Source organism: Eleutherodactylus coqui, chromosome 5 (genome assembly GCF_035609145.1).
Source record: "Eleutherodactylus coqui strain aEleCoq1 chromosome 5, aEleCoq1.hap1, whole genome shotgun sequence".
Classification (NCBI taxonomy): Eukaryota; Metazoa; Chordata; class Amphibia; order Anura; family Eleutherodactylidae; genus Eleutherodactylus; species Eleutherodactylus coqui.
In genome coordinates, this window is record NC_089841.1 from 212,261,178 (window position 1) to 212,285,621 (window position 24,444).

General features: G+C 41.7%; 1 protein-coding gene across 1 annotated transcript in view; it reads right to left on the bottom strand.

Moving 5' to 3' along the window:
• The window catches only part of RORB (RAR related orphan receptor B), a 195,643-nt gene extending 185,895 nt beyond the window's left edge, over positions 1 to 9,748 (bottom strand). Inside the window, exon 1 of the mRNA XM_066602002.1 lies at positions 9,692 to 9,748. Coding sequence (XP_066458099.1) covers positions 9,692 to 9,698 — 7 coding nt within the window. The 5' untranslated portion in view covers positions 9,699 to 9,748. The remainder of the gene's footprint in view (positions 1 to 9,691) is intronic.
• Positions 9,749 to 24,444: the final 14,696 nt, after the last annotated feature.

The following is a 24,444-nucleotide window of genomic DNA, read 5'->3' on the forward strand; positions in this document are numbered from 1 at the left end:
GTTATGGTGGTACCAGAGACTGAAATGGAAATTTCAGGTTTAGGTTGGTTGGGAGATGGCAGAAAGAAGTTCATTTGAAAGATTTAGTTTTTGATCGAGAGACAGCAAATAGTTAGAAACAGCAAACAGACAATAACTGGCATTTTGAAGAAGCAAAAGTGTGATGACACGAGAAGTATAAAATTGAGTAACGTCAGAGTGAAAAGGGTATTAAAATCCAAATCTACTGATAGTTTGCCTAAATGGAGCCGTGTAGATGTAAAACAAGAGAGGATCAAGGACCAAACTCTGAGGAACCCAATAGCAACTAGAAGAAAAGTAGTACAGCCGGCAAATAATACACTGAACCAGGTAGAAGGAAAATCATGAAAGCTCAGCAACCTTAAGGCCAATAGAGAAGAGCATAGTGAGGAGAATTTGGTGATCTATAGTACTGAATGCCGCAGAGAGATCCAAGAGGATCAGTAGAGAGTAGTTGCAATTCGATTTAGCTATCAGAAGATTGACACTTTAGTTAAAACATTTTCTGTAAAATGTAGAGAGCAAAAACCAGATTGTAAGGGGTCAAGGAGAGAGTTATCTGAGAGGTAGCTAATTAGAAGAGAGAAGACCAGACATTCCAGGTGTTTGGAGATGAAGAGGAGATAAGAGACAAGTAGCGCAAGTTGAGTCAAAAGACGGTTTCTTTAGTAATGGGGATATGAGAGATTGTTTAAAGGAGAAGGGAAAGATACCAGAAGAAAGAGGCAGTTTGATATATAGTCCATGTGTATGACTGTGCATACACATGGACTTTATATCATACTATATATTAATGTAGCGGAGCTTAAAGGGGTATTCTAGTGAAGATTAAGTTACCTCCCCACCCACAGGTAGAGGATAAATAGCTAATCGATGGGGGTCCCACTCTTGGGACCTCCTCCGATCCCGATAATGGGAGTCCAGTTGGTCCCCCCTGCATATGCACTGTCGCTGCATTCTTTCCACTGAAAGAGCCAGAGATTGCTGAGACCTTGAATTTGGCAAACTCGAACACTGTCATTGAAAAAAAAATACACCCATGGCATGATGCATGTGCAACCTCTAAGCCATTCATTTGGGAACCTACTGAAGACCGATTCTGTGAATCAGTGGAGCTCCCAGAAGTAGGACCCACACTGATGAGATAGTTATGCTCTATGGCGTGGATAGGGGATATCTTAATCTTACCAAAATACCCCTTTAATTTGTTATTTCACATTTTAGGGTGCATTGATTTTGCAGGAATTAGGCTAGGGTTAGGATAGGTCGCATGAACAAACATTACACTATGGCTCTGCTACATTGCATCCTAATGTAAATGGATGCGTTTATGTTGTGACATAACCAAATAATCCCAAGACATATATCAGGTTTGGATTTCTTGTGATTATCAGATCGCAGCAATTTATGAATCACAATGTGACCGCATTCATTTACATTAGGACCTGATGTAGCAGGGCCATAGTGCAATCTTTGGCCTCGCCATGTGTGTGTGGCCAAATTACTGTGGTGATACCCAAGCTTAACAGTTAACATTTTGTGCTTCCAAAAATCTTTGAAATTTGAATGTTTTTCAATATCATGAAGAATAGATAGAAAATACATGTTTGCATTATATTTTTGTCAATGTGGGAACACAGACTCCACAAAGTGGTCATTTGATTTAAAGAATACCTGCCACCACTCCTGACTTGTCTATATTAAAAAATACTTGTATTCCCAATACAAAAGACAATTCTGCAGCATGTTAGCTTAGATACACTCTATTTTGTCGTTCCTCTGTTATTCCATGTAGAAATTTCTGAAAAAATTGACAACTTAATGTTACCATTCCTCTTGTCAAAGAGGTGTACCCTACAATGTTGGATATTGTCAGCACTGATGACAATGACAGATTATGTAGGAGCACATCCCCAACTGGTAGCATCCTGTTGTCAAATTATTCAATAATTTCCAGGCGGAATAACAGAGGAATAGCTGTAGAATTTTTACTTTATAGGGTTTATAAGTATTCACTAAGACGTGTTAGGAGAGCTGATGGGTCCTCTAGAGGGTCATTACTTGCTATGCAAAAAAACTTGTTATTTGGTCTCATCTTTGTGAAAAATACAATCCAGTACTCTTCCAGTTTAGAGGTACTTTGCAATAGGGAATTCCATAGATAAAGCCTAATATATTGAATATAAAGTAAGGCAAATACAGGAAAATTGAATACTTTGAGATCAAGCCACCAAGCTATGGTAAATAATAGTAATACATAGACTGTAACACTGTAGGCTGACATACAGGATACAGAAGATCTACATTTCCTGGTCTCTATTTTCAGCTTGTTGAGGTTTCTTAGTAGTATTATAGATTTTTGTTTTACACAATCCCCTTATATATTATACATAGTACCTACACACCAGAGGTGCACTAATAATTTCTGGAAATCAGAATTAATAAATTGTTTACTTAAATAAGTATATTAATAGAGTTCCTGCATGAGGACAAGGGTGGACGGGTCTTCTTAGTAGCATTTTCTCAGTGTATTTTTAAATGTATTAATTAAGTAGATGTTTTATGCAAAAATGGAAATGTCGTTACATAAGCTAGCATGCATGCACTGTGCATTTAGGTTAGCTGTGATCCCAACCTGTGACTTCAAGAATTCCTCATTCAGCTAAACAATGCATTTCACTTAAGGCCTAGAAATGATACGGACTTATGTCAGAAGTCAAGTCATGGTAGAGCTTTTTGTAGGAAGTTCCTCTACCGTTTCTGAAAGGGGTTCTTTAAAAGGACAGATTTGATATTACCTTGTCAGAGAGAATAACAATATCACATTTAGAAATGTAAAAAAGTTACATAAAATGTGGGAAAAATTACATATTGATTAAAAATGGGTAACAACTACAAGTCATACTAATATCCCTAAATTAACTAACTAGATTTTAAAACAGACTAAAATCCAAATGTAATACAATTTATTTATCTACTCTTGGGTATATGGAGTGATTAATACAATGAAAAAAACTTTCTTGATTTCTAAAAGACTTCCTTTTACAAACTAAAATGTATGTACATCCACAACATCTCTGATGAGTATTTTTTATTTGTAAGTTACTCTTAGGACATAGCATCTCTTTATTTGAGCACTTGTGTAGAGTATGACTACCTTGCTCATATTGTAGAACAGTCTGCCAGACCTTCATTAAGAAGTTTCCAAGCAACTTGACCTCTCGTTTCCATGACACTTCCGTCCATCAACTACATGAAAAATTACAACCAGACCATCACATCAAAACCACAGCCCTGGACAAGTGATAGACGCGTATCTCCGAAAGGTTCATCCTGGCCGACAGCAGTAAAATACGACCTTCATTCTGCATCAACATGCTTTTGGTTGAACATTGCATATATTATACTCTAAGATCGAAGCAGAGAATAGGAAATGTCTGTTCACAAGCATATGAAAACGATTGACAGGTCAAGTTAATGTTGCACTCGTGATGCTGTAGCCCTAATGTAAACAGACACATAACCCCGAAAACATAGGAAATTCTGTTGGGTACGAAAGTTCTGCTGCCTTGCGTCTTTGAGAAAGGGCCATCATTAAATGTCCAGACAACAAACAATGGAATTTCTGATTGGTCCAGACAGTGTATTTTTGAGCCAGTCTGGAAGTGCTCGTGATCCTGAAAGAGGTTGTCACACAGTCATGGTCTGCTCCTCATAGCCCATGTCTATGTCATTGTCTGCCCATCATGTTGTTCTAAGGAGACCTCAGTATAACTATTCTATTGTCTCTTATTTACACAACTGTTTTATTTAGCTTCATTTACCCAAGATGCCGTTATAACACCTGTGGTTTCTCTCAATATAAACTGAATGGCTGGGGTCATGGGTTGAAAGGGCAGCATATGGGCCACGCAAGGGGCTAGTTAACACAACCCATTATAATGGTGTACTGGTTAAGCTCATTCCTATTCATCAGATGATTAGTTCAATCAATATTTATTCCTGTGTGCTTCCTTTGTCTTTAGCTACAAAGCAGACATCCTTCAGTTTGAGAGCACAAGCCTTGTCTAGGGTGAATTCACTGCTTTATTTGAAAGAAACAAATTGATTTATTTGGCAGTGAAAGACACTTTCATTTGATGCTCATCAGTTCTGTTTGAAACGTCCAGCCATAAAAAGAACAAAGGCGCCAACTTTTACACAAGTTATATGGTTGTTTAAGCTGTTTAGGATAAGAATTGGGACATATTATTTTTTTTACCTAAAATTGGAGAATTTAAATATAATTAAACAGAATACTTGTCAACGTGAATAGATGTCATCTCAGCTGCCAAACAATTGCAATGACATGGTTCCTGAACTAGAATAAAGCCGATTTTCCAAAAAAAAAAAAAATTTTTTTTTTTAACTTCTTCCATTATTTTACCATTCAAATGAATTGTTTATTCTTTCAAACTAACTACTGAACCCATACATACTCCTCTTTATAGGAACATAACAATCCAGCTTGTGGAACAATAATGTAGAGGGAAAACATGTTATAAATGACTAATGTGTTGATGTATTAATTATGCAAGTTGCATATAAAATTTATATACACTTGCTTATCTCTTCTCACATGATAACACATGCAACTCAATCCGTGCACGAGAGGAATACATTATCCAGTGGACATAGCAGTGGAAGAGCAATTGTTCAGGGCTTTTCAACTATAAGTTGGAGAAGCAAGGAATTTCATAAACTCCCAGCAATGACAGGGTTACATGGGATAGATAATGGATGAAAACAGGACATAACAAACAACCCACTGAGGCTGACAAAGGTGTGTGACAGTCTCTATGCCCATAAATAATGAGCAATTACCAGGAATGTCAGATTGTTTCATCAGAATTCCTGCTTATTTGGTAATTACTGTATATACTTTGATTTTGTTTAAAATAATTAGAATTTGGCAAATTAGCAGGGAAATATTTTTGGGGTCTCCATTATATAGAATTTCATGCGTGTTTATTAAATTAAACCCACTTAATACATAATAATGATTACATGATACATTAGTAACACATAATACATGCATTAGTGCAATAAAACATACTCATACAATACTATATGTTATATATATATCTATAGATATATACATATATATATATATATATATGTGTATATATATATATATATGTGTGTGTGTGTAGATAGATATATATCTATATATATATATGTAGATAGATTATATATCTATATATATTTATATATATGTAGATAGATATATCTATATATATGTAGATATATATATATATATATATATATATTTTTTTTTTTTTAATTAATGCTATTGATATTCAACTTATATTATAAATGAACCTTAATGATGTCCCAATGCTCCCATTTTTATGAAAGGGCACTATCCCGATTGTATAGTTTTTGTCTTAAGTGTTCTCACCCCTGTTACTATAGAACAACCGCTTGGTTTAGCTAAAGCTATCAGACAGGAGTGCAACATTGAATACACCACAATGCTGTTCACTGGAGCAGTGTTATACTGAAATCATTATAAAAAATCACACTAATCAGGGTCTGTATTATTTCTGGATTATATTCTTATGCTTTATATTCTTGCGGCCTGGGATACGTTATAATAGATACATTTTGTCAGTGCAATTGCTATGAAGATATACATCTTGGTTTTGGCTGTTTTCCAAAGCAGCATTTAATAGAAATATTAATTGAGTATCAGTTTGTCAGATAGCTTCTGAATGCTAGGCCTTTGAACACAATTATTTCAGCATAAAGAAGAAAATGTGACTAATCTCGGTTTTCTTGTACTTTCAGGTGTTATGCAAACTTGCTTTCAGATTGAATATCCGAACATTCTCAAACTGTCCTTATTATACACTTTCCGGTCTTATTTGGGCATTATGATAAGGAGTAGAACATTACTACTTTGAGATATTCAACGTATCTACCATAAATCGCTATGGGCCATATCCTATAAGCCATGACGCATGCGGAAGTACAATTCCATATTCAATGTACAGTAAATATATATCTTGATTATTGAATATGGAATCGTATTTCCACATGATTTTATCAATCGGCTCCCAGCTAGGCTAACGTGAGACATATCTTTAAGCTTCCGCTCCAATGCCCTGAACAATCAAACACTAATTTGCGTGCGTCTCAGTGTAGCATACACTAGGGCATCAGTGCAGATACAGATACATTTATAAGGGCATTGAATGATGGAGTGAAAAGAGAAGAGTCCTATACAAGTCATGTATGTGAATATCTTACACAACAATCTTACTTAATAGATGTTTTTGGGACTTTCCTAGTATTTTCCATTCCTTATCGGGTAAATAGATGTAGCAAAATTGATGTCATTTAGCCCTTTAAGACCGCATTGTTTATGTACTCTTACAGCTACGTCAATGTATGTATATAATGCTGTCAGTCATACTGCAGTCCTATGTAAATCTATAGGAGTCGTGCTTATTGAAGAACTATTCGCTACTACGTATCTACATCTAAATTTCCATTCTTTAGGTTTATATTTCAAAGAAAGTCATAGTACTAGCTAATAAAGACCTAAACCTCTAATCTATAACAGACACAGCCTCCAATTTGGAGGACTTCAAGTGTTAATAAACAACTAATGGTAACTTTTTTATATGACTTTTTGGAGGTCTTCAAGTGTTTATAAACAACTAATGGTAACAACTTGTTAATATGACTTTGGATTAGTAACACAAACATCAGCCTCCATAGAGATCACAATGGGCTTACTTTATATAACCAGCTCTACCAACATCCCAAGTGACGGGAATGGCTGTTAACCAGGTCTTAGGCTTCCTTTGAGATAACTTTAATACTTTATATTTTCCCCAGAACTGATCAATTATTAATATTACCCGTAGTAAAGCATCCGGGTGTATGATTACTGTGATTATAAATATACTATATAGTTGACATACAATATTACAGTTTCCTTGATTCATATCCGTGAATGGAGTGTGAACTAGCATTTACTTTTCAACACCATGGACCTCAGGTTCAACAGAGATCAGGACTGGTTGCCCCCAGAAGTGTAAATGAGTTACATTATCTCTCCATGTCTACCTATTACCATGCCACACATCTCTCTCACCATTCCCATTCAGGGGAGTTCAGACATGATCACTTGGCTTTGATGCCAAAGAAACTGTCATGATTGATGTTGGGCAAAATGCAATACAAGGAACAATAACAAGCAGTATCACATTTTGCCTTCTACAGTATTTGTAACTCCACTGGCTATGAAAAAAATCCTTGATGTTGGCCCTAGATCAAAATGTAGATGAATGTGAGTTCAAAGCTTCTGATACAATCCACTTGATTGCACACAGCAAAAAAAGAGAGATTTGTGAGCGGACGGAAAAGGTACATCAGAAAGGAGCAATTGTTGCAAACAATCTAAATGTTGCATGGCTATGACAGTCCCCCATTCTGGACAATATCAGAAACACAGGTAATATTACTAAATTACTACTACAGTACCTTTAATGGACATAGGACGTATATATATATATATATATATATATATATATATATATATATATATAATTAGTCTCGCAAATTGGATTCATATGGTGTTGATCTACAGATAGACATCGTACACAGTGAAGAACAAGTTCTGTTCTTCTCTACACTTATTATAGAGTCCCCTGACTATAAATCTGCCTTTGCTCCTTATGCCTCAGAAGATCTTTCATCTTGTCCAGCGGTTTGACAACCAATTTACTTGCAATCCTATTGATCAAGGACAAAACTTATATTCAACTGGTAACATATCCTGCAACTCTGCAATTAAAGTGTGCAGTGACCACTGGAAAAAAAAAATCTTGCCTTTCCTTGGCAAGTCATTTTTTCCTTAGCCAAGCAGCAAAAATACAATTATCACTAAATCCAAATATCCTTTTTATTACTATAATTGCTTCAAAATCCCTTCAACTAAGCAACCTCACACTAATTTGTATGCATTATTCCAGAGATAAGTGCCAGATCAGCATCTTTAGCTGCTATTGTGATTGTGCTGGTAGGAAATAAATAAGTGAGGGACCCAGAATTTTAATTAGGAGCTAACAACTTTTCTGTAGTCTAAAAAGTCACCTGATAATAGTAAAGTACATTAATACTAATGGGTAGTGATTTAATTACCTAATGAAATCAACATACAGGCAATGTATAGGGCAAACAATCATTATCTTTGGATCCCAATTTCCGATGGCTAATGACACCATTTTTTTTTGCATATGACATTAATTGGTGCGTCTGTGGAACCAAAGCGATCAAAGACAACCAACCAAATTCTCTTCAATCGACAGGAAAAAGTATCCAATTTCTTTTAAGTCATGCGATTATGTCATTGGCTAATTATGACACATATTTGTCAATGTAAAGAGCCGTGATTTGGATATGTGGATCATACAGATCCGGGATAATAAAGGAACATGGGTATTCTAAACTATTAAGTGGCGACCAAATTTATGGGATTATCGTTTTTAATAAAAGTCACTATGTCTGTCCTGAAAGACATATACTTTACTTGCTGCCCTACAGCATCATGCTGGGTTCTCGCCATTATATGCGCTTGTGTAAGAAACTAGGTTATGATCGTATAGGTAACTATTTACGCAACAGTATTATGTCATAGACACCTGTCGTTGGAAATTAACACATAACACAAGGCAAAAGTTTACTGTGAACCTTTCTCGTCATCATATCATCTGTTGGTAACGTACTTTCTTTACTTTAGCACCTACGTCTTCTTTGAGGAACATCCCCAAAGTATCCTCCATCCTTTAATGGATGTAGATAAACTATGGACTACTTCTAAAGTTCTATAATTGCTATCAGCAAAAATAAGTCGTTTGGCTTCAGTATTCCAGCTTTCTATTAATTGTAACAAGTCTATGTGCGCATCTCCAGTCTTCCCGTCCTTCCACACACACACACACACACCGCTCCAGTGGACATGTCTCCGCTTGGAGAGATCATGCTGTCAGTGACCTGGAAGAAGTGCCTGATTCAATTGGGATGCACAGACAGAGCGAGATCCAACCTACAGAGTACTCAGCGAATGCAATAGAAGAGTGCAGTCCAGCAAGAAAGCTCTAGTGCCAGGGGAGCCCCTCTTAAAACACTTGCAAGCCACTCAGTCTATGAACTTGAGTGACTATCCCTTCCAGGTAAGTGATTAGATTTCAAGTGCGACCATCAACAGTGTCCTTCCTTCTAATAGCAACACACAGTGCAATTTGGGGAAAGATTTGGCGAAAATTTGACCGAATGGTAGACTTTGTGCGGATGACCTTTACCGGGCAACCAAAAACTGAATCCATATCTATGTTGTGAAATGTTTCTATACAATGTAAGCGATATATAGATTAAGGCAACATCTCAATCGATCAATGAACATACTAACTAAAGAATTAAATGACGAGATCGCAACATCACAGACGCTAATTCTGATGACATGACGGAGTCGTATGTTGACCACATGTAGCATTAAGGTCACTGAATGTAGCAATCATCCAACTATACCAAGAAGGGAATAGATGTACAGTGACAGTCGGAGAACTAGGAAGGAGCAAGTGTTGGTACCCTGTAAGTACGGTCCAAGTGCCCCCCTTACCTCGCATGGTGGCAATGAGGCGACAGACTTCTCTCTCAGCGCAATCATGAATATCCCAGGCTGGAGAGTTAGCAGACAAATCTCCCGATAGAGACAGAGGAGAGCAGCAGATCTAGAGAGCCAAGCATCCCTTCCTTCGTTCGCAGCTCTGCACAGCTTTCTTCCCCTTGCTCTTCTGTGACACCGCTCCAGATTTCTTTCTGATCACTTGCACGGATGAGGAGGGGGGCTGGATTATGCAATGGGAAGCAAGTGAGCTGCCACACACAACAAGCTAACCAAAGGCAGAGAAAAGGAAGAGAAGAAGCAGGGAAGAATGAGAGGCTGTGTGCAGGGAAGAGCATGTGGCTTTTCACATGACATCTGTGTCTGTTAACTGTAGGTGCAACAACCACTAAGAAAGTTGAAGGGACATGACCATAGCAGGCTCATAATGCAAATCCTGTTTGCTGTGGACCCATAGAACCGCCCCACCACCCCCCCTAAACAGGCAGGAGGCCGCCCTCCTATACAGGCTCTAGAGTCTCAGTGTGTTCCTTCGCCTGATACAAAATATGTTAACTGTAACAGATACATCAAGGCAGTTATTTCATGTGGAAACATTCTAAACATCCTGTTGTCTGTCGGAGAAGTAGCCGCACACCTCCCACCTGACTGACGGCTCTTCTTCAGACGTCAGAAGACCCCACAAGTGCCAAGTGGCATGATGTTGGCCAGAGTTTATAGGACTAGACTGATGAATTCCTTGGGAGAAGGTTGCAGAATAACCAGATTTTAGTCCTTTGACACTGTTTTTACGTAGAATGGCACAGAAATTGCAAGTGTACATGGGAATTGCATTTCATGTAGGGCTTCTTGAGACGCCCATATGTGCAAATATGCACCCTTAGCGCGACATATTTGCGCAGTGAACAAGGTTGATTTGCGTGTGTATTGGCACACAGGGTTTGATCACATGGGTGTGCAAAACATTCCCATCCTCATTTAAAGGGCTATTTAGCCTAATGAGGTCCAGATTTTCCATTGAATTGCGCAGCGTATTGCACATTTGTGTGTGCATTCAGTGCGCATTTGTGCACCTCCCATAGTCTCCTATTGGAGTCTTTGCTCCGTGATACGTAGAAAGATAGAGCAGGTCCTATTTTTTTTTTTGCATGCGCATGAAATGCACATGCAAAAAGCTCTAATGAGTAATAAGAATGGGTCCTGTTCTCTGCGCATTGTGCGCATATATTTTACGTGTGAAAATCCAGTTGTTTGAAGAAGCTTTTAGAGATGCTAAAGAGAAGCATGCAGGTGTGGTGTACGGCGCAAAGCCACATACAGCGGCCATTAGGATGGTGTCACATGGACGTAAACGCATTTACGCATGGATAGAGGCGTAACTTGAAGCTCCCGGGCCCCAATGCAAAATCTATAATAGGGCCCCCAACTATAATGCTTTATTCATAGTACTGGGCTCCCTATATGGAGAAGAGAGGCCTTATGGGCCCCCTAAGGCTCCTGGGCCCGGGTGCAACTGCATCCCCCGCATCCCCTATAGTTATGCCCGTGCGCATGCACTTGAGCCACATATTCGCGCAATGTGTGTTGCGTATTTGCACACACACGTGTGTTTATGGCCGGATTTACACAGTCGTATTTGCAGGCACATTTGCACACAAAGAATTTGCGCAGAATACACGGAAATTAAATGCATTGATTTCAATGGGTTGTTCAAATGCGCATATTCCGTCGCACAAAAAAGTATACCGTATGATCTACTTCCCTCATTAAACTAATTGGCCAATGCATTCGCCAAAAGTACAGAAAAAACGCTGCTGTGCAAATACATAACTCCCAATGCACAAAAACGTGGCACAAATGTGCACACAAATACGGATACGCTTGTATGAACCCAGCCTAAGCACAACACATTTGCGCAGTGAACGAGGTTGTTTTGCTCGCGTATTGGCACATAGTACTGTACTTTTTGCGCACACAGTGTCTGTTCACATGCGTGCGTAAAGCACCCCCACCCTGACTTAAGATGGTTTTTAGACTAATGAGGTCCAGAAGTGTTCTGTTTTTCACGGAATCGCGCAGAGTATTCCGCATTTGCGCACCTCTCATTGACTTCTATGAGGGCCTTTGTTCAATACGCAAAAAGATAGAGCAGGTCCTACTTTTTTGTGCACATGAGATGAGAAGCAGCTTCATGACAATGGACCCAGTGACATCACTATGCGCCAACATGCATGCAAGTCTACCTCGCTTACTGCGCTAATACATTGCGCTGAGGCGAACATATTTGCACATTTAAACGTCTGAATAAGCCTTTATTATACTTTTTGCGCACGCAAATCGTGCACTCTTGCACAAGAAAAAAGACGCCACTGTGCTCCCATTCATCGACATGGACAATTAAGTTGATTAGTTCAAAATGTGCTATTTTCATGTGCAGGGAAATAGATTATGCTGCGTATTTTTTTGCTCGAACGCAATATGTGTCTAAAATTAAGCTTATGTGGACGAACCCATTGAAATAAATGAATTCACTGCTTACTGCGCGCACAAATACATTCATGAGACACAGGCCTAACATTTGCGCAGGTAATACATAGAAGCCATTGATTAACCTAATTGCCCATTTCGATGAATGGGAGCATTCTTGCGTGTTTTTTGCACATGCAAATGTACAAGATTTGCGCTCGCTAAAAGTACAGTAAAACACGCACATGTGTGCACAAATGCGCAAGCATGCAAAGCATTGGACTTCAATTACTCCATTCAGATGAGCAAAATAGAACATGTTCATGTTTTTTTAATCAGTCACACAGCAGCGCCCCGTGCGAATGGCTTGAAATATGCAAATAAAAATCAGGACTCAATTGGGTCAAATCTTCATTCATGCGATTATATGGCGCATACAGGTAAACATAAAAACGCATTCGGTTGTGTGAAGGAGGCCTGAGTGCCATAGAGAGCCCAAGAGTCCCCAGCATGAGGGTTTCTTCACACGACCGTATTTGCATATGTTTTTGTGCTACATACAGAGAATAGAACCTATAGATTTCAATGGGTTTATTCCCATGAGCGCATTTTGCGCACATTTTAAAAAGGAAGACCTGCTCTGGTTTCCTGTATTCCACACAGCAAAGTCCCATAGAAGTCTCTAAGAGGTGCGCAAATTCGCAACAGGAAGGGTGAAACACTGCGCAAAACGTGGGGAAAACAACACATCTGGAATTCATTAGGCTTAAATAGTGGGGAGAAATGGAAAAAACGCAAATGTACCACTTTGTGTGTGTGGGCGTGTGGGAGGGGGTTGCTTTTACAATGTTTCCAATGCAGTAAAAACAGCATATCTATATTTTGTGGGTCAGTACATAAAAGGCAATACCAAATTTATGTAGTTTTTAAATTAATACTACTTAAATAAAATACTTTTAAAAAATTGCTTTTGTTGCCATCTTTTGACCCCTTTAATTTTTAAAAAAATTTCCGTTGGACAAGCTATTAGTAGATTTGGCTTTCAGTACCATCTCTACATTGACAACACCCAGTTATACGCTTCTTCTCGTTACATTATAATCTACAGCTGTAACCTGGCAGCATTTACAGTGAATAAGCTAAGCCTAACAGGAAAAGTAGCCCTTACACTAACCGGGCACGACAGGCAAAAATACATCCACACGCTGCAGATATCACTCACCGTTCGCTGCTGGCCAGCCTGCCGCCGGTTCTGTAATCCTTGCCGGCTGCCAGGTGTGTGCTCCTTGCCAGCTGTGTGTTTCCTCCCGCCCGCCAATGTCGCCGCTCACTCACTCTTCTGGTCTGCTGCCCTCAGCCGGCGCTGCGCCGTTTTGCCATTCTTTACTCGTGCTGTGTCATAATGGCCCTTGGGGGATTTAAGACACTGGCACTGCCTCTGCCAGCTGTGCCTCTGGCAGCACCACTTCCAGGCTCGGTGCTGTCCTGTTACCGTCTCCGAACAGCACTAGCCGCTGTCCTCTCTGCCGGCGCCGCCGCTCCCAGCCTCGCTACTGTCCTCCGCCCCCAGCCAATCAGAATTGTCTGGGGGCATTACTCTGTTTTTTGACAGCTGCATTATGATGCAACCCCTTACTTCCGGTGGCGACATAATACACCAGTACCCACAAGTTGCAACAATGGAGACACCTGTGTCTAACACATTTATATACTGGGAGCTCCCTCTCTTCATATTTACATCTGTTTTATTGTTCCTCTACTCCCTTTCAAATCTGACTCTCATTCTCTGTTATTCACTGTTTCTCTGATCTTTCTCTTGTTTCTCTCTTTCTCTTGCTCCTGCTTGTTCTGCGCTCATTCTAACTGCTGCTCTCTCTCTTCACTCTGCTTCACTTTCTTGTCACCACTCTGCCTCCTGCAACCGTTGTCTGGCTATTTATCACCTCTGTCACCTGACCGGTTTGTCTGCAGCCAATCACAACCTATCTGGTTGCTAGGCTACCTGCCTCATCTGAGTCTCTAGGCATTTTTTCTAAGCTGTGCATCTGAATAAAATGACTAACTGGTTGCTAGGTTACTTGCATCTGCTGATTAAACCCCCAGGGGCCGCTTATTATATTACCGGTCCCCACAGCTAAACAGCGCTATATAGTGCCTTTTTTCAGGCCACTACATAAGTGCCAACCTTTTTTGCAATTTGTACTTAACTCTAGGAGCACCTGACCATTTATTCCTATTGCTCTATCTGAAACTAAATCTTTCAAAAACTGAACTTCTTCTATTTCCGCCATCTACTAACTGACCATATCCTAATATTTCCATTTCAGTGTGTGGTGCTGCATAACTCCTAAATAGCATGCTTGCTGTCATACTTGACTCCAATCTTTCCTTTACTCCCTACTCCCTATATTCAATCACTTTCACACTTATGTCACCTACACCTACTAAACAGATCCATAATCTGCTATTTTCTTGTTGTGGATACATCAAAAACGTATAGTCACCCTGATCCATTCTTGGTTTGACTACTGCAACTCACTATTGACTTGTCTTCCCCTCATTAAGCTCTTCCCTTGACAATCTATCCTGAATGCAGCAGCCAGGCTCATCTTTCTGTCCCAGGTGTTAAACTTATACCACTACCCTGTGCCAGTCACTGCTGTCCATCTAATCTAGAATACAATTTAACTCAGCACTCTCATCCGTAAAGCTCCCTGCAGCGTAGCACCACTCTATATCTCTTCCCTCATCTCTATCTACCACCCTATCTATGCTTTTTGCTCTGCCAATGACCTTAGACTAAGTTCCTCTTTAATCCGAACCTCTCACTTCCATCTCCAACACTTTTCTTGAGCTACAGGAATTCTTTGGAATGCGCTACCCTGGACAATTAGGTTAATCCCAAATCCCACTGATTTAAATGGAATCTCTTATCAACTATAAGCACTATAAACTAAGTTATGGTTCTTATAGTTTAAGTGATGTAGAGTCCGGGGTTTGCATACTCACCCAATCCCCTGTTCCTGCGGTGTCGTCCTGCTAAATCAGCATGAGCACAGCAAGAGTGACTCTTTTCAGAAAGCTGAGCACATTCATTTCCATTCATCTCTAAGGGCTCCCACCCACTGGCGTTTTTTTCTCCACTGCGATGCGATTCTAAAGTTAAAGTCTCGCATCGCAGTGCGAGAAAAACTCAGACAGATATCCCAAAATCGCTGGGATATCGCTGCGACATCGCCAGTCTTTCCAATGGGGCCAGCGGCAGCAGCGCTAGCCCCATTGAAAAGTTATGGAGAATGCCGCAAACTTCTGTCACAGCTGTGGCAGGAGTTTCCTTCATCCCCGCGGGGACCGTGGGGATGAAGGAACCCTCTGTCACAGCTGTGGCAAAAGTCCGCGGCATGCTATCCCATTGCTTTCGGTCCCTGCGGGGATGAAGGAAACTCCTGCCACAGCTGTCACAGCTGTGGCAGAAGTCTGCAGCATTCTTCATATCTTTTCAATGGGGCTAGCGCTGCTGCCGCTGGCCCCATTGAAAAGACTGTCGCTGCGATATCGCAGCGATTTTCTCGCACTGCTCTGCGAGAGTTTTCACTTACTCTCGCAGCGCAGTGGAGAAAAAAAACGCTAGTGGGTGGGAGCCCTAAGGGAGTGGGTGCACACAGCTTTCTGGAAAAAATCATGTGCATGCACTAAATTCGTGGGGAGACACTGGAATGGGGGATTGGTTGAGTGTGAAAATGGGCTTCCTGGACTCCACATTGTCTAAACTATAAGCATCTTAACTTAGTTTATGGTGCTTATAGTTGACGATAGATTCCCTTTAAGGATGCCATTAAAAAATTATCTTTTTAGAGAGATGTACTATATTACCGAATCTAACTCTTATGCATTTAACCTGCTTCTATATTCCCCCTCAGAAACCTGACCCCCTTATTTAGTCTGTTTTCCTTTGCAAGCAGGACCCTCACTTCTATTGTTCAATCTGTCTATTGGTTTAATACTGTATATAATGTATGGTTCAAGCTGTCTTATTGGTTTAACAGTTAAAGATGAGCGAGCATACTCGATAAGGCAAACTACTCGAGCGAGTAGTGCCTTATTCGAGTACCTGCCCGCTTGTCTCTAAAGATTCGGGGTCCGGCAGGGGGCGGGGAGCGGCGGGGGAGAGCGGGGAGGAACGGAGGGGAGATAGCTCTCTCTCCCTCTCTCCCCCCCGCTCCCCCCTGCTCACTCCCGCAACTCACCTGTCACCCGCGACAGGTTTTATCGAGTATGCTCACTCATCTCTATTAACAGTGTATGTTATATCTTATTTTGTTTCTGTTTCCTCTGCTGTGTAACGTGCTGCAGAATATGTTGGCACTATATTTTTATTATGGTGGTATGTTTACTTTTATCACTCATATTTTATAATACAGTGACATACTATCCTTTACCATGCTTACCTATTATGCTAAATGCAACATATACTGTAAATAAATATGTTTATAGGAAATCTTCATGGATTTCAGTGACAAAAACAAACACAGGATACCGCCCTATGGCTAGTGAATAGGCTGGCGGTCTTGTGAAGTTTAAAGGGAACGTGTCATCAGATTCGTGCTGTCCATACCATGGGCAGTATGAACTTGGATAGAATGGAAGTAGCGAAATCCAGCAGTTTGGTAGGAGTGTAAAACGTGCAGCTTTATTTCATTACAGGTTAAACAGCTCATTAAAATAGGACATTCTGTGATACTGACGCGTTTCAAGCCTTAGTGGTTCTTACTCATAGCATAGCCTGCAAAAATAAGACTTCTATACTTATGCAATAAAAATACTTAGCGCTTTTCATTCTCCCACCCGGGAATATATTATTAAATGTGCATGTCCCACATATTAACCAAACACAAGGGCTGGATAAAATCAAAGGCATAATAAACACATAGTGTTTAATATCCAGATTTTCTCCCTCTTTCACCTGGAAATTAGTAAATGGATGGACATTTGGGTGCACATACCCTGTTTTCCCGAAAATAAGACGCGTCTTATATTAATTTTTGCTCCCAAATATGCGCTACGTCTTATTTTCAGGGGGTGTCTTATTTCGCCACGGAAAATCCGTCTGTGGTCGCTAATCCCTCAATTGGCCAGCTTTTTGGACGAAATTTCTCAGAAATCTCGTCCACATGGGACAGCAAATCTGTCACGGCAAAGCTGGCAGAAGCCGGTGTTGTGGTGCGGATTCACCGGCCACAGAAACGGAAAAGCGTGCAGCCAGGTTGCTTTAGGACAAGCGGCTGAGTGCCGTGGGTTTTGAAGCAGCGATTTCCCGGCGGAAATCTCGCTGTTTATCGCTGTGGCCAAACCGCGAGATTTCCGCTGAAAATACGCTCTGTGAGAACCCAGCCATAAGAATACACAGGGTGCCTGACTCACACACAGAGCCATAAAATAAGGGCTGTAAAGTAGGGTACCTGTCTGCAGACAGAAGGTCCTGGACCACCTGTAAGCAGGGATGGTATTGCAGCTTCCGGCCACCAGGGGGAGCTCATCACAGCAGACATGTACAGCAGGAACAGAACGTACAGTATGGACTTTTCCAGCCAGCAAGGGGAGCTCACAACAGCACAGCAGGGACAGGATAACAGCAGACTGTCTGCAGATCTACCTATACATCTGGAGGTAGGAGACAACGGGGATGGCAGCAGGGGACAGGCCTCTTGACTTGCCTGCACACTTTACTATGCCTTACTATTGGGGGGTGCCTTATATTTGAGAATTCTGCAAATTTCAGGGGGTGTCTTATTTTCTGGGAAACACGGTAGTAAATAAAAAGTTGTACCAATGGCTCTCCATTTTAGGCATGTTTTAAGATGTCAAAGCACAACTCCAGACAAAGGTGAAAACCACAGTTACCAATTATCAGATTTTCCTATAACCTCCACAACAGAACCAGGTTGGTTTCCACACTTTTTAGGTTAGGAGGCATATAGTTTTGGCTTGTGGAGAGCATCTAATAGATGTGAGGAAGTTACAAGGCCATGCATGCAACTCTGGAAAATTTTATATGGAAATGGGAGATGGTACAATGTCGCTAGAGAAGGCAGCATTCCTGCAAGTCAATGCGTAACATTTTAATAGGCCTTGCAGCATGGAATATAAGCCAAAGCCAATGTCTTCTACAGAAGGAAAAAATAACTATGTATAGAGAGCTGTTTCAGGGTTTTTGCCCCTCATATGTGTTCAGTAGGTTGCTGGCTGGCTGGGTGAAAGGCCTATGATGTGGGTTACAAGGCATATAGTTTCTCCTTGTGGAGAGCACCTAGAAGGTGCGAAGGAACTTATAAGGCCACGCATGCTCCTACGGGAAATTGAATATAGTAGCATTCCTCCAAATCAATGTCTGAACTTAGATCTCAAGCCACCCTAGGATAGCATCTATAATTATTGCTTACACCTGCACAGCAAACACATAATTACAAATACTATATATTCACATACAGCATATGTACAATGGAATACCTGGCAATATGAGACAAAAATTGCTATGAAAATGCTGATAAGTTGTAAATGTTGGAAAGTGGCAATATAGAAAATAAAGTTAAGAAGTCAACCCAAGTTTTAAGATCCTGAGAGGTATGTGAACAGCAACCTACACCATTGTAATATATTCATACTGGGTAGCTAAAGGAATGAATATACATTTAAGACTGGACACAGACATCAACAAACAGACCAAACAAGAACAAAGTAAAAGGAAAATGGGAAGTCTCATCCTACACTACTGAAGTAGGGGAACCCGGCCTAAAAGCGGGGTGATCGTCCCAATAAGGACGGCCTCACACAGGAACCTAGGGTAAGCCTGACTCGCACTAGGTGGAAATAGGGAAAGTGGCAGGGAACACTAGACAGGTCAGAGCACCTCCAGACACAGCAACTACAAACAGGACATAGTTCAGACACAGGTGTCCGCACACCTATGGACTGTGAAGATTCAGACATGAGCCAAGCAGGACTTATGTCCCCTTCACACGAGCATATGTGCAAAAATGCTTGACTCAGCACAATGTATTTGTGCTAGGTAACGAGGTAGATTTGTGCAGGTATTGGAGCATTTTACGGTACTTTTTATGCACATAGGGCAGGGTTTTTTGTACAAGGGATACTATCATTGATTTAAAAAGCTATTTATCCTACAGAGGTCCAGATGTGTTCTATTCTTCACAGAAGTGCACAGCATATAACACATTTGTGTGTGCATTTGCACTCCTCCCATAAACTTCTATGGGGACCTTTAGTGAGCAAAAAAAGACCACGCTGCATTTTTTTCCCCCATGAGCTTAAAAATGAAAACAATCCAATTGAAATCAATGGGTTCTATTCTTTGCGTATTGCATGGGCAAAATTTTCCCACACAAATACATTCATGTGAAGGGGCTCTTAGTTCAAGGGAGTCAGACATGAACCAAGAAGGACTTAATTCACACTGACCAGGCATCCACACACCTACAGACAGAAATGCATGCATGCAATCACCAGGGCTGGTATTTATGTGCAACAGACCGGTGGTGATTGGCTGGTTGGTGAACCCACACAATCAGTCAGCCAAATCAGCCACACCTGCAGTAGTAGAAACCAAAAGTACTACAAGTCCCAGGAGCACAAACTATCACAATGTGACACTCATTTACACAGTATAGTGTATGCTAAGACTATAGTAGTTGCTGCATGCCTTCATTATCACCTTCTTATGAAGTACTTGACAGAACTATCCAAGTAACAGACACTTTGCAGTATATGACATTTCCTACTGTCCATAATAGTAAGCAGCCCAGTAAGAGGTTTTTCCCCTGAGCTATACATTAAAATGTAAAACCCAAAGTTAAAACTATTTTGACATAAAGGTAAGCTGGCAGTAATATTTGTTTATTGCCAACCAGAAACATGTGATAAAGGCACAGTTTGTCTCAACACCTCAGGCCTTAGTCAGACGGGCGTTGTTAGCCGCGATTTGCGCATGCGCATGCGTCCGGCGATTTTATAAAACCATTGCTTTGCAATGGTATCGGACACATGAGCGCTTTTTATGTGCTCGTCCGATAAATTATAGAACAAAAAATCGCAGATCGCACCTATCTGCGATCTGCGATTCCTGTTCTCTTCTCTATATGCGCTCAATGGGGCCGGCGGCAGCAGCGCCGACCCCATTGAGAACATATAGAAGACAAATCATTCTTCTCTGCCACAGCTGTAACAGCTGTGACAGAGAAGAACGATGTTTGCCCATTGAATTCAATGGAGCCGGCAATACAGCCGCTCCATTGAAAGCAATGCGCTGCGGGCGAGCCCGGGATGAATTGTCGGGAAGGGCTTAAATATATAAGCCCTTCCCTGCAATTCATCCTAAAATGTGTTAAAATAAAAAAAAATTGTATACTCACCTTTCCGCTGCAGCCGGAGTCCAGCCGCGGCCGCTGTCAGTTCTCCTGAACTGCTTCTCGGCACTCTCAGCCGGCGGGGCTTTAAAATCCCCGCCTGCTGAATGATCTGCCTCTGATTGGTCACAGCCCTGACCAATCAGAGGCAGGTTTCACTCACACACCCATTCATGAATTCATGAATGGGTGAGTGACTGCTGCCTCTCAGCGCTGAGCCAATCAGAGGCAGGTCTGACTCACATCCATTCATGAATTCATGAATGGGTGTGAGTGAGACATGCCTCTGATTGGCTCAGCGCTGAGCCAATCAGGGGGCAGGTCTGACTCACACCCCCTTCACACCCACAGCAGGACGGCCGCGCGGAACTCCGGCTGCCGGGAGCAGGTAAGTATATATATATTTTTTATTTTTACACATTTTAGGATGCATTGCAGGGAAGGGCTTATATATTTAAGCCCTTCCCGACAATTCATCCCGGGCTCGCCCGCAGCGCATTGCTTTAAATGGAGCGGGTTCTATTGCCGTCTCCATTGAATGCAATGCGCTGGACAGCTCCGGCCCGTTTCGAATGAAACGCGGCTAGGAGCAGATTTTCGGGCGATTTGCGGGCGACTTGCGCGCACCGGTCACGCGATTTGCGGATGCGCATCCGTCATGCGATCCGCAAATCGCGCGAAAAAACGCCCGTCTGACTAAGGCCTCAGGCCACTGTCACTTTTTATCGCGACTAGTGCAGCATTTCAAATGCCCCAATAATTGCGGAACAATGCTCCTATTGATTTAAATGAGGCCTTGCAGACCTGGGATTTTCTAGCACTGTCTGTTATATTTTTGTGGGTTTTTGCGTGTTTTTTAATGCACCCAATCACAGTGATGGAGTGCGTTAAAAAGTGCTGTTCGAAAATGGCAGTCAAAACCGCAGTAAAACTATGTGTGAGAGTGGCCTTCGGCTGGCTCACACTATTGTATGCGTAAAACACTGTGTGAGCCACTGGGTGCTTTACCACTGTGAACCGACCTATCGCCGTGTATGGCAGCGATATTGTACTGTGCATGACGGCGTATCTCACTTTTTTTTGTTTAAATTCCCCCCACTGTTGCTTTGCAATAGTGCGTAAATACGCTGCCCATAGGCAATGTAATTGTGCATGGGTGACATTGATTACCTGCCCATAGAAAACAATAGGCTGAAACTTGCATAATATGCTACAAAATAGAACATGCGCTCTTTTTTGCGCTGGTGGATTGCGTAAGTCTTACATGCAAATTTGAGTGAAACAGCGGAAGGCAATGTATTTGATTGCCTGCGAATTATCATGTATCACACATGCGAACATCACACAAGTAACAAACTTACACTCGTGTGAGCCCGGCCGGCGCCTAGGTATGCGTGTGCGCTCAAATTGGCAAAATAATGGCATTCCAAATCTGTCACATGACGGGCATCCACGGCTTTTGTAGGACCCGCTGACTGTAATGAGGTGTCTCAGGTTTTCGCTATGATGTCTGCCCTTTTTACCAGAAATTTTAGTGTTTATATTTTTTCATCTTTTTAGTCAAAATCTGCTTTGGAGGCTCCTGACAGAGGCTCACACGAGCGGGTTGGATTCAGCATGCAGAAGGTCTGCAGCGTGTTCCGTCTGAAAGCCTCACCAGTGACCCTGAGTATGCAACTTTATGGAATTGTGTATGACCGTGGAGGCACGCAGGCGGTCATACCGAGTAGGTTTTTTTTGGTTTGTTTGTATTTCCTGAGCTGTGCCTTAGCGCAGGTAATTGAGCATGTCGGACGCCTCTATTAACATCAATGGAGTCCGTTCCTGTGAATTCCGCAGTACAATAGAGCATGCTGCAAATTTTCCTCCGTTCGCAATTCATACCAGCAAGTGTGAAGGAAAATTCAAAAATGCCTGCCATTCAATGCCCGCGGATCGTCTGCGCAGAATCCAAAAATGTAATCCGTCCGTGTGAGCCTGGCTTAGCTTAGAAATGAGGAAATTTAGATATGTATATTAATACTAAATATGTCTAATAAATAAATAGGACAGATGATATCCTGCATTCTGAGCCCGTATCTTCCTTGTCGGTATCAGCAAGCATCACTCGCTGCTCCCTCATTGCCCTTAGATTTACTAATGCCAAGTAATATCTAGTCGGCAGCCTTGGTCGAGATAACAAGGCGGCATCCAATGATGTTATTAGGTGTTGCTAGAAACTACCTCCTTGCTGCTATTTCAGTCCAAACACTTGTCTAAGGAGCTCAGACCAAACTCCCCAAAGCAAGGAGCTATCTTGTTTCCATTTATGTCTCAAATACTCTAGAGAAACTAATGTATGTAGTCTGACACAAAGAGCACGGCGAGGGGAGAGCGGGGGACATATTGCACAGTGCCATGCAGCATCTGGCAGCTCCTCCCCGTGCCAGGCAAGCAGCAAATCTGTAGGGTAACCACTAAATTCTCTGCTGAGCAACTGGAAGGAGGGGGGAGCGAGACCTTTCCTATCATAGTAGGAACCCGAGATAGAGAGCTGCAGCAATCAAACCAATTCACTATGACAGTTCTCTGACATTAGGAAAAGTCGAAAGTCACATTAGTCAAAGAAGCAATGTAACTGCGGGCTGGATTCTGATTGTCTGCAAAGACTTCAAATAATAAATTAGATTATTTAATTCTATATACAATACAAATGTAGCAGAGCTCAATTTCCCAATTTGAATGTCTTTCTTATGCACCAAGATTATCTGCTTGTAATAAAACTGGAAGCACATTTTTTTAGTTTTTTAGTCTCGAGGCATACATTTTCATCAATGCTAACTTTTTTCTACAATTTTGTAAAGTTTTAGCGTCTACTAAACTGTACTGTAAAGGGGTTTTCTGGGACTAAAGCTATTGATCAGCTCTCTTTAGAATAGGTAGTGAATATCAGATTGGTGGAGGTCCACTGCTCGGGAATCCTGCCAATCAATGGATTAAAGAGGTCGCGGTGCTCCAGTGAGTGCTGCAATCTCTTCCCAGGCCTGTAACATCAAATTCATTGGTCACATGGCCTAAGAACAGCTTAGTGCTATTCATGGGAATGGGATTAGCCAGCTTTACCAGGCATAGCCACTATGAAGTGCATGGTGCAGGTAAGCAATGAGCGCCATGATCACTTCACGCAGCTGATTGGCGATCCCCACCAATGGGATATTGATCAACTATCTTAAGGATAGGTCAAAAGTAGAGATGAGCGAACGCACTCGTCCGAGCTTGATGCTCGGGCGAATATTAGCGTGTTCGGGATGCTCGTTACTCTTAACGAGTACCACGCGATGTTCGGGTTACTTTCAGTTTCCTGTCTGAGACGTTAGCGCGCTTTTCTGGCCAATTGAAAGACAGGGAAGGCATTACAACGTCCTCCTGTGATGTTCCAGCCCTATACCACCCCCCTGCTGTGAGTGGCTGGGGAGATCAGATGTCACCCGAGTATAAAAGTCGGCCCCTCCCGCGGCTCGCCACAGATGCCTTGTGAGATAGCTGAGGGACAGTGCTGCTGGTGCCGGAGCTGCTGTAGGGAGAGCGTTAGGAGTTAGTGTAGGCTTCAAGAACCCCAACGGTCCTTCTTAGGGCCACATCTAACAGTGTGCAGTACTGTGGAGGCTGCCTTTTGCAGTGGTGCACATTTTTTTTTTTTTTGTATATCGGCCGTGCAGAGCATTGCGCCCTGCAGTAATTATACAGGGACAGAAGTGGTGGTTAGGCAGGGAGAGTGTTAGGAGTGAGCGTAGGCTTCAAGAACCCCAACGGTCCTTCTTAGGGCCACATTTAACCGTGTGCAGTACTGTGCAGGCTGCTGTTAGCAGTGTTGCATATTTT